This window comes from Eriocheir sinensis, chromosome 43 (genome assembly GCF_024679095.1).
Source record: "Eriocheir sinensis breed Jianghai 21 chromosome 43, ASM2467909v1, whole genome shotgun sequence".
In the NCBI taxonomy this organism is placed as follows: Eukaryota; Metazoa; Arthropoda; class Malacostraca; order Decapoda; family Varunidae; genus Eriocheir; species Eriocheir sinensis.
In genome coordinates, this window is record NC_066551.1 from 9173785 (window position 1) to 9185049 (window position 11265).

Genomic DNA, 11265 nt, shown 5'->3' on the forward strand with positions numbered 1-11265 from the left:
TATGTTACCTATTGGTAACATAATTATGAAAGGAAGGGATAGGTGCTGGGACTGTGTGGTAGAGCAGAGGTGAGGAAAGGATCCGCGGAATCGAACGCCCAAACGGACTGTTTGAAATGGTTTGACTATAGTGAAACACATGTAGGGTCGCCAATAAATCTGAAAAAAACCCCGTTAATCAAAAGGGCAGTGTAGCTAACAGAAAGAAGTAACTGTTTATAGCTTTCGAACTCCCCTCAAACAAAAACTGAAAAAGAGAAGAGCGAGACTGACAAAGCATTTATAACTACTATCGACTCTGCCACGGGCGACACCTTTGAGCTGCTTTATTCTTTGTTTCGAACCGTCTCCGCACTGACTACCCCCGCCCAGTCGTGTTCTGCCCGTCACCGCGCCCACCTGCTGCCGGCGTCTACGGAGCAGCCCTAGCATTAACCACTTCACAAAAAGGTCAAGTGGCACGGATCACGGCGGAAAAAAGGCTAATTCAGGCTACTTCTACCTTGTGAAACCATGACGAACCTTCTGCCCCCGCCGCCACCCCTCCCGCTGCCCACCAAGTCCCTGCTTCTGCTGCTCCTCCCCCTGCTCCTGCTTGTTCTCTTTGTCCAGCCCGCCAGGTAAGCCTCGTGGACACCTTCAAGAGCATTATCAGGGATCTCCTCTTGTCCTCTCCTTGCTGATGAAATGTTTTAGGATATTAATTAACTTTTTAGTACACTTAGGTCGGTACTCTCAGACGATTCCACCTCTCAAATCAACTGCTTTCAAAGGCGAAAAAGGAGATCAATCAGGTCTTTTGGAGTGTTTTTTTAAGGTTCACGGTACAGAAGAAGAATCAAACTATCATCAGGGCCATAAAACTATCCCTGGAAATACCCACAACTCTACGAAAACCGTGTCAAATATGTGTGTTTGGGCGCCATAATGTTTGGGAATATGGCCTTAGTTTTGACATGCGTTTTGTTCGGCATAACGACCTTTTGTTTGTGTGTTGTCAGGGATCGCTTCTTGTCCGCTCCCATCTCCTGCAGTGTGGTAGGGAATTAGTTCATTTTTATAGTACGCTTAGTTTCGATGTGCGATGTGTTCAACTTTATGGCCATTAGACGACCTGTTACGACTAGGCTATTTGTAAACTTTTAAGCTATTAAGATTTTCAATTAGCTTTATTATTATTTTTTTTTTTACCTTAAGATTATAACTGTAGATGCCTTTCTGTATTACGCTGTGTCTTCTCATGTGACCTTTTATTTTTCCTTGGGTCGTACTGATTTATTTTTGTCATGCTGCAACGGCGCCATATGACCCTGGCTGTTGCGGCGCCTAATTTAAATGAATCAATCAATCAATTGTCATGCTGCAACCTTTCATATGTCAAATAAAAGCAAATCTACAGTACTTGTGCGTTGTTGTGATTGAGCTTATTTGTGTTATTCAGGAGTGAAAGTCTGTCTGTCTGTCAGGTTTAGCTAAAGAACGTAATGACCCTGTGTTACCTCCACCCGAAAACGTTTTTTTTACAGCTAAGGAATAAGCTTAAGGGCAACAAGAAGAAAGTGTAGAAAAAATGGTCACTAATCACTGTAGTGGAAATAATATGCCTACCCGAGCTGTATGTGACCTCTTGCTTGTCTGCTGTGTACCTGTGTTATGCTGCACCCATGCTCACCTGTGCTTTGTGTGAACTGCTTGCATGCCCGTGTAATGACCCAGTGTTACCTGTGTTATGCTGTACCCATACTTACCTGCCCTGTATGTGACCTGATACTTGCCAGTACTGTACAATGACCCCGTGCTACCTGTGTTACGCTGTACCCATGCTTACCTGAACTGTATGTGACCTGTTTGCCTGTGTAATGACCCTGTGTACCTTCGTTATGCTGTACCCGTGCTTACTTCCGCTGTGTGTGACCTCTTCCTTACCTGTACCGTTGTGTTGCAGAGGCGTGGCCGTGAATTATGATGACGTCCCGGCAGGAGACGCCCACCTCCCACGCTTCGGGGTGCTGCCCGACACGCTCATCTTGGAACAACAGGAACAACATGTGAGAACGAGGGCGTGGAGGGGAAGCTTTGTGTGTGCATGTGTGTGTGGGGGATGCGTGTGCGTTTGTGTGCGTGTCTGTGTGTGTGTATGTGTGTGTAATTCACCACGGCCTGATCATGAGCTGAACCCGTCATCGCCAACAAGTACCCTTCGAGCAAGCTCATTTAGTCGATCTCTGGGTACTGCTGAGATAGTTCACACGACGCGACACATCCCATCCTCCTTGCTCAAGGGAAGACAGTAACCGCTCCTTGTCAGAGAAAAATCCCGGCCTGAGCGGGGCTCGAACCTCCTCCGCCCAGGCCGCGAAGCCTGGCAACGCAATGCTTTTATCCACTGAGCTACCGGAGCGATGTGTTACCGGATTGGTGTGTGTGTGTGTGTGTGTGTGTGTGTGTGTGTGTGTGTCAAAAAATAATATTGCATGTGAAATGAAAGTGTCATTACGGAAAGGGTAGTTTAGAAAGATATTTTAAGTGCTGCAATGGCAAACGCGCTCCCTGTTTTATTCATACTACTTTCTCTCTTCTTCTTTATATCTTGTGTTTTCACTGACGTATATTTTTTGTTCATTAGTTCATCATAATCTTGCTCGTTTTCACCTCGCTATTATTCATTTTCTCCTCCCAGAGCTAGCAAATAATTTCTCGCTAGCAACACATCTGCCTCAGTTCCTCTCACACATTCCCTCCTACAGACACGCCCTTTCATAAACACCTCTCTCTCTCTTTCTCCCTTCCTCCTGCCACCGCCACCATCACCACTACCACCACCACCACCAGCATCACGAACCCTTCCATTCCTCCCACTCTTCTTCTCTTACATCAATATTTTTCTCTCACTCCCTCCTGCCGACGCCACCACCCCCACTCCCACCACCATCACCACCACTAACCCTTCCATTCCTCCCATTCATCTTCCCTTACATCAACATTTCACTCTCACTTCCTCCTGCCACCAGCACCTCCACCACCACTATAGATACTACCACCTTTTCTCCCACTGTCCTTTCAACACCACATCTCCCTCCTTCAGACATCACCACCACCGCCAGTAACTATTCCATTCCTCTCACTCATCCTTCCCTTCCCATCTCCCTTCCCTTCCTTCCTCCCTACTTCTCCTATTTCCTTCGCACTCACACATTCCTCTTCTTTCCCCATCTCCCTCTCATCTTCCTCTTCACATTCCCCTCGCTTTTAAATTCCCTCTTATCCTTCGTTTCAATTCAGTTGATAGTCGAAGCTTATTTAACCCATTATTTCCCGAGCATCAATCCGACTGTAATTTTTGAACGAAATTTGAGACAAGGCTTACTCATGAGTCCCTTATTGATAATCAAGTCCATTTTTTCCCTTATTTTAATTAGAAATACGATTTCTCGGTACGTACATATATGTACGCATGGGATGTAGTCCGGGAGTAACGTACATAAGTCACATAAGGAATTTCTAACCAAACACAAAAGGGGGGAGTTTCTCTCCTAGGTCATTCTTTGACTTAGACGGCATCCTCTCTCCATTCTTGATCTTGGAAAGCGTTCTCATGTCCCCCTGGGTCATGATCTGGTCCTCATTTTCACTGGAGTCACTGGCAGCCACATGATTGACTCGTGGGCGTCGCTTCGGACTAGAATTGCTGGTAGAGGAGATGCGTACGGGGCCACTGGAAGGCTCCTCTATGGGGTCGTCAGGGTCAGTAGAGTCTTCCACCTTTTTCAGTTTTTCTCCTTTCTTCTAGTAGCACGTAACCGCACATCATCAACAGTTGAAGCTTGATCATCGTCATAATCCTCCTCCTAGTGAAAGGTCACGAATTCTGCCTGCCGGTTGAGGATCCCCCTACCAAGGTGATTTGGATTTTTTACACCGGACTCTTCATTCTCGCTGTCCTCGTCAGTCAGGCCTCCGGTATCTTGAGATGGCATGAGGACAACATCAGTAGGATGATTAGGTGGATCTTCTTCCAATTATATTATTGTGCGATGATTTCCTGGACAGTTAGGCTAGTAGCTCTGCAAACAAAAACAAGGGTTATAGTTGCTATTCTGTATTGTTGTAGGAGAGGCTGCAAGGCTATGGTTTGGTCGTTCTACTGTTTTGTCCTATGAAAGTCGACAAAGCTACGCTAAGTAAATAAAAAATATTTTAAAGCATGGATTTAAATTATGAAATTTACGTGAATTATTGATGAAAATTCTTAATTAAATGTTTTTACGCAATTTCCGTCGTTCTATTGGTAAAAATACCATTTTATACCTGTTGCCAGGGCTACCCCCCATGCGTACATATATGTACTCACCTATTTTCAAATGTAAATTTAGTGTACAAAAACAAACAAATATTACATTTCTTAAATTATGCAGCATTGATGCACCTATAAATTGACTTTTAGAAACAATAAGAAAATATAAACACACGTTTCTTACCTCTTATGATATGATCCAATGCAGCGACCGTGTAATCCGTGCATCGCTGGTAAATACTGAAGTTAAAATGACGTAGGAAGGGTTGTTACGCTCACTACAAGAACCCGATAATGCACTATAAAAGTAGCCGTGAAAAAAGACTCTGGCATCTATTTCTCTCGTATACATTGATAGACACACTAAAAAACATTAGACTTTTACGTACATATATGTACGTGTGGGAGGTAATGGGTTAATTTGTCTCATATATCTTTTAGGAATTGCTCTCCTCTTATTTCTTTTCCTCTCTCCTCCTCCTCCTTGTTCTCTTTCCCCTTCCCTTATTCTCCTTATTCGCTTTCCTTTCCCCTCCTCTCGTATTCTTTCTCCTCCTCCTCCCGCTTCCCTTCTCTTCTATTTCTCCTTGTTATTTCTCACTTTCTCTTCTCCGCCTTTTTTTTTTTCACTTCTCTTCCTTTTCCCTATCTTTTTTCTTTCCGTGTGTCCATTCTCTCTTCTTCTTGTTCTCTTTCCCTCACGTATTCATACCTCTCTCTCTCTCTCTCTCTCTCTCTCTCTCTCTCTCCACTATCACCTTCATTCACACCTTTCTCCCTCTCGTAGCGTCTGGACCAGGAGCAGCCGTGGATTGCGCTGGTGCTGGCCTTGACGAAGCTTGTCACGCACCTAGCGGAGCCCTACGTTGGTTCCTTCCCCAACCTGCCCATCGACTGGACCTCCGTCATTAAGAACATTAACTACATCCTCGATAAAAGCTCTTTCGGCATCGGACCTCTGCGGGCGGCGGTGGTGGGCGTGGTGGCCATGGCTGTCCCCGTCATCATGCAGGTGAGAGAGAGATAGGTAACTAGATAGAAAGATAGATAGATAGATGGGTAACTAAAAAGATAGGTAGATTGATTGATTGACAGACTGAGTGATGGAGTATTGTTAGCTAGCTTGATTGATAGAGTATTGTTAGATAGATTCAGAGTATTGTTAGATAGAGTGATACGGTATTGTTAGTCTGTGTTGGTCTCATAATTTTTGAAGGAGAGAGAGAGAGAGAGAGAGAGAGAGAGAGAGAGAGAGAGAGAGAGAGAGAGAGAGAGAGAGAGAGAGAGGTTATGAGGTTTATAATACTTTGCTACTGAGATGTTCGGTCATCTCTTTCGGGCGATATTAATTGTCGCTTCTAATGATATTGCATAAAATTTGACTATGTTTTCGGTACAGCCATCGGAGGCGTCTTGTGGAAATGATCACACGAAAAAAGTAAATAGACAGATACGTGGACAGATATAATGAACAGTTTTAAAGCGGGTAGATTAGGCTATAAAATACATTTTTTTTTATCATGTACCTAGTCATGGCTTATTAGCTTTTTGATGTAATGAAACACCATGTTATGTAAACAGTTATTCATCCATTGTTTGCAACATTAATTATACAGTTAATTTATAGGGTAAAGTTTTACCAAAATGAGCTTTTTGAAAGTTCAGGCTCAAAGAGTTATAATTTATATAAATAACTACTTTTAATATAATATTCTAGTCCATAGTATAGGTGGAGAGCAAAACAAACAGGGCTTCTTCTGCCTTTCTGACTTCAGACTTTCTGCCGAAATGCAATCCGCTTGTACAGTGCTGGTATGGGGCAATAAAGCGAACAAGTTCCCCGACACGTCGTCTTAAACAGACTACCAGCTACCTCCAACCTGATATAAATAGTAACCCCGTTGCGATGGTGAACAGTTACTCTCGTGCACGGCACTTATATATACTCATAGATGAATAAATAGTGTTATGCTCGTAGCTTTATCAGTTTTTATTACGCAGTTTCATAATTATATTGAAGACACTTATAAGATTACTGCTTTGACAAGGATAACCGATTGCTATTATACTGTTTTCGAAAGTATTGCTTAGCGTTTATTGTTTCAGACAAAATTAGTAATATAGATTTTTACATTTTTGTATTGATTATTCTCGATTTGGTAAATTTTGAAATGTTTTGAGAGCTAAATTCGAGAGTTTAGTAGTTCCGTACGACAGCAGCGCCGTCAGTCAGGTGTGAACACGACGCGGGGTGGTGCGCGTGTCCGGTGTAGTAGCCTCGTGCACGTTACACAACATTCTAACAGTGAGTTTCAGTGCCTTTCTTGGCCAGTGGATATCCGTACGGCTCTTATTCAGTGCTAGCCAATGGGATGTTACGGAAAAGTGGTGACAGCGACTCTAGTTATTATTGCTATTAGTGTGGGGAGTGTCGGCGGCGGGCCTTGGCGGGGCAGGGAGGCCGTGCCCATGCCTGCTGCCGCGCCGCGTTGAGGCTACGCTGTTGGTGCCCGCTTCGCCCAGATGCTCCCTCCATCCCACCTCCAGCCAAAGGTTAGGAATGTCGAATAAGCTTGATGACCAAGTGGTGTAATTAAAACCAGAGCCGGTAGAGGGCTTTGATTAGCACACACACACACACACACACACTCTCCGCTCCGGGTGTCGTGTTCCTGGCTGCCCTCTGTTCCTGACTGTCCCCCCCTTGTTTTCAAATAAAAGGCGGATCGCTATGAACACGGATCCGTGTACGAGTACGCAACTGGTCGCGTGTACATGACTGTCCCCCTAGTGTTTTCCAGCACGGGAGGGCATATTGTTTTATTCTTTCACAGAAAAACATTCATGAATCCAGTATAACGCAGTTATGTAATAAGTGAAGGGAAGGGACAATGAGTAGCCTTCATGCAGTGATTCATGAGTAAATTTTCGGGAAATAGCATCTTGCTATTAAAAAAACACAAAAAAACTCGATGTGCATATGCAGGCCCGTAATTCTGGCAGATTTTGATGTGGGTTAGAGGGCATCATAGCTTCATAAGGTGTGTTGGGGTTGGGACGAGCGAAGTAAGCAAAGCTATGCTGTCGAGGGATGCGGGAGAACAGCTCTGTTTATCAACAAGTCTTTGTTTGTTTCCATTCGCTTCTGAGCATGCGCAGTTCGCTGGAGGATAGCCAGGAATAGGGGGACAGCCAGGAACACGACACCTGTAGCTCAGTCGGCTAGAGCGCCGCGCTGCAAGGCTTCACGGCCAAACAGGGCGGGGGTTCGAGCCCTGCTCAGGCCGGATTCTTTCCGTTGACTAGGAGTGGTTACTGTTCCCCCTTGAGCAAGGGGGATGGGGTGTGTGTTGTGTGAGGTCCTGGAAGCACCCAGAGATCGACGATAATGAGCATGCACTTGCTCGTGTCGGGAGGGTACCTGGTGGCGAAAGTGAGTCAAACCTGTGATCAGGCCGTGGTAAACTAAACACATAGGAGCGGCCTTCCGCGGGTATCGTCTGTGTGAGGGAACGCTCGCTGTTGCTACAGGCTTTGTTCCACCTCACGCCGTGTTCAAAGCGAGAAGGCAAATCCCGCCACTGAACTATTCATGCGGGAGTTATACAGGCACGCGGGGAGCGGTAGGGCATACACACACACACACACACACACTCACTCATTTATTCTACCAGATAAAGAAAGTGATATATAATTGTACAGTTTTACCGAAATGAACTTTTTGAAATTTCGAGGTTCAGGCTTTTAATTTTCAGTCAGTCTAGACAAGTGGCTCAAAAGTGGTCGGTACCACCCACCTGGGGGGGGATGGAAAGATCTGTGTGAGGGGGGGGTGAGGAAAAAGGGGACTGTAGGGGGGCGGCAGGGTGGCATTGTGAGTAATTAATAACAGTTTTTTTCAAAATCTGAGTGACAAAATCAATGTCTCAAGTACTAAGACTAAGCTGAAGGAACACTTATGCCTTATAGATAATAAAACTAAGATAATAAATATAAACGAGAGCATGGCTTTATTTTGCAACATACCAAATCCCGAGAAAGAGGTGTGTGTTCGCATGTGTGGGGGTAGGGGCGGGGGTTGCATGGAACTCAACTGGGAGCCAAGGGAGCGCCAGCCTGGAAAAGTTTGGGAACCACTGATCTAGACGGTCCAATTAAGGCAAAGCTCGTATATTCTGTTTTATATTATATGAATTTTACATTGGTGGTCATATTCGCGGGAAAATGTGAGTAGCTAGATGTATTTACCTGCATGGGTACCAGTCTGTGGTTAACCTGAGCGTAAGGATCTTCACTCCCATATTTGTTAAAGATAAGTGGCGGACGTAAAGTCATGTATGGCGACGGAAGTGTAGCAAAATTTCTCTATGCATTTATCCCGTTAGCTTTATTGCGGACAGGCTAACACTTAGTTTGGACAAACTTCTGTGGTTGAATTCATCTTCAGATAATAGGTCCAAACACCGAGAACAGGTCCGGGGCAGGCTCTTCACTCACTCAAGCTCACTCCTGAAGTGATCGCGACACACCTTTTGACCTCATTTGTTCCGCTGCAGGTGGGGCGGACGATTGTGGACGTCATTGCGAGTCTGCTGGACAACACCGTGTACGTGGTGACGGGGCACGGGCTGGGGCGCCGATCCATGCCCAACGATGTGATGGAGGAACTATCGGACGTGGCGCTCCGCCTCGTCCACCTCGTGTCCCGCCACCTGGGCCGCTGAGGCTGCTTGCGCGTCGCCATCTTGTTTTAACCACACATCTTGAGTTACTTAATAAAAAACAACACTTGGCAAGATATTTTGCTTTTCCCGACCATTAGCCTGGCAGAAGGGGCAGAACTTCCCCAATATTGCTCATGATATTTTCAGCATGGCAGCATCCGAGTCAGCCATGCAGGTGACGTTGAGTGACTGTCAAGTCTACCATGACACAGTATTCATATAATTCGTCATTGTGATCAAATATAAAAGAAAAAGCCTGTCTCTGATTATACATTATTGTTGAATAAGTAATTATTCTATCGCTTCAATTTTGTTAAAATGTTCATGAATGATCCACATGTACTATTGCCTGGGTGAGAAACTGCCAATTGAACATGTTGACATTACGAAATATTATATTTATGACAGGGGAGGCGATCGAGGGCAAACGTTGAATAATAAAAAAAAAGCCGGTAGAAGAATTGTTCTTGAGAAAAAGGACCCAAATTGAGCATTCTAAAAACGAATTGAGAGGCGTCTTGATACTCCCCTCATGAAAGCGTTCAAGTAGTAGGAAGGAAATACAGAGGAAGGCTGTTCTAGAGTTTAGCAGTGACAGGGATGAATGAATGAAGATGCTGGTTAACTCTTGCATAAGGTATTTGGACAGGAAGCTAAAGAAGAAATCGTGTTCTGCAATGCCACTGGAAAAGTGATGGCATGCGGTTAGCAAGTTCAAAAGAGCAGTCAGCATGAACATAGCGGCAGAAGGCAGAAACAGATGCAACAATGCAAGTGAATTTTAAAAGTAGGAGACAGTCAGTAAGGGGAGGGAATCTGATAAGTGAAAAGCTTACTTTGTCCTAAAGGGCTATCAATTTTCGTAGAGCCGTAAACAGATAAAGATAGCGGATCTTTAGAGAGTTGTAAGCACTGCGTAACTAAATTATATCAGTTAAAACGTATTACATACGCTGACTAGTCGTGATCATATAATTATGATTACAGCGCCTTACCACTTGTACTCCTTGTCAACAACACCCTTCCTGAAGCTCTCGATTCCTACATAAATTTGAATATAGTCTTCTCGCACCCCTCGTCTCTCTAATGAATGCCAGTTTTAACATACTATGTGGCTTGTGTCATCATCATTATCACCTTAGCCATTAGGGGAGGAGGTGGTAATATGGACCACTTTTTATTTCAGGCGAAAACACCAATTTTAAAGGGAAAAATGGCATCAACAACTGTCATAGGTGTTGGCAAATTTTATCCTCATCACATTAAGGGTTATAGTGAGAAAAACTAAATCATTCAAATGGTACAGCTTTTTATTCAAGAAGACCTAAAAAGAGGGGGTCGTGGAAAGGGGAGTGGTAATATGGAACAAGTGGGGTGGTAATATGAAACAATCTAGAAAATAACAACATAATATATTCCTTTTTGTGAATACATAAATAAAACTTTTACAGTGAAAAATAAAATTTAAAAACAAAAGTAACAAATGGAAAAAATCAGTTTCATAGCTACTAGGCGACACAAGAATTGAACCCGTCCCCGGCACGCCACACACTTAACCCGTAGTTATCTTCATTTGGACTTTGTGATTTTTTTTCATATGAGGTCTTTAAAGCCTCCTTGTATGGAAAGGAAGTCAAGGGATATGGTTTCAAAGCTTTGTGACCTCTATTTGACTGATATGATGTGTGGGGAGGTAAAGCCTGGAGATATGGAATGGATATGGAACATGCTGTTCCATATTATCACCCCACGATATTTTCATAATTAGTTAGCATAAATTCTAAACTAATTTGTTTTTCCAAAAAACTAAGTAGTACGTCATTTTAACAAGTGATTTGATGACCAATCAACACACTATATATCAAGAGTCCATATTTATTAATTTATATAGGAAAACAAGTTTTGAACCTTAACTAAACAAACCTTTCACTGAGCAAGAATTAAATAATTGTCCCTCAGAGCGACGCACCTCGAGCGAGTGACTCAGAAAGCACTTAAATTTGGTGGCCTATGGGGAACTAATGTCATGTTTAAAGTCAGTTACCAATTGACAGCAGCACTTAGTATCTGAGATATGGCCTGGTTCATATTACCACCCTGGTCCATATTCCCACCTCCCCTAGTATAGTCCATTGTAGGACGAAAGTCTCTCAGTCAGTCCATATTTTCTCCACTTCGCTCCGTCGAGCTGATGTTAGTTTACTAAATCCTACTTCGGCAAATGCTCTAAATCAATTTCTTCCTGTT

The 11265-nt window shown here is 43.8% G+C and overlaps 1 protein-coding gene across 1 annotated transcript; it reads left to right on the forward strand.

The window, feature by feature from the left end:
* Positions 1-365: 365 nt before the first annotated feature.
* On the forward strand, positions 366-9090 carry LOC126980217 (uncharacterized). The gene is made up of 4 exons (XM_050829850.1): positions 366-620; positions 1946-2048; positions 5082-5306; positions 8851-9090. The coding sequence occupies exons 1-4, from the start codon at positions 514-516 to the stop codon at positions 9016-9018; spliced, it is 603 nt and encodes a 200-aa protein (XP_050685807.1). The 5' UTR covers positions 366-513; the 3' UTR covers positions 9019-9090.
* The last annotated feature ends 2175 nt before the right edge of the window (positions 9091-11265 follow it).

Coding starts and splice junctions, on each gene's coding strand:
- LOC126980217 (XM_050829850.1), top strand. CDS start 514: ATGACGAACCTTCTGCCCCCGCCGCCACCCCTCCCGCTGCCCACCAAG. Junction 621..1,945: donor CTCTTTGTCCAGCCCGCCAG/GTAAGCCTCGTG, acceptor GTTGTGTTGCAG/AGGCGTGGCCGTGAATTATG. Junction 2,049..5,081: donor TGGAACAACAGGAACAACAT/GTGAGAACGAGG, acceptor TCCCTCTCGTAG/CGTCTGGACCAGGAGCAGCC.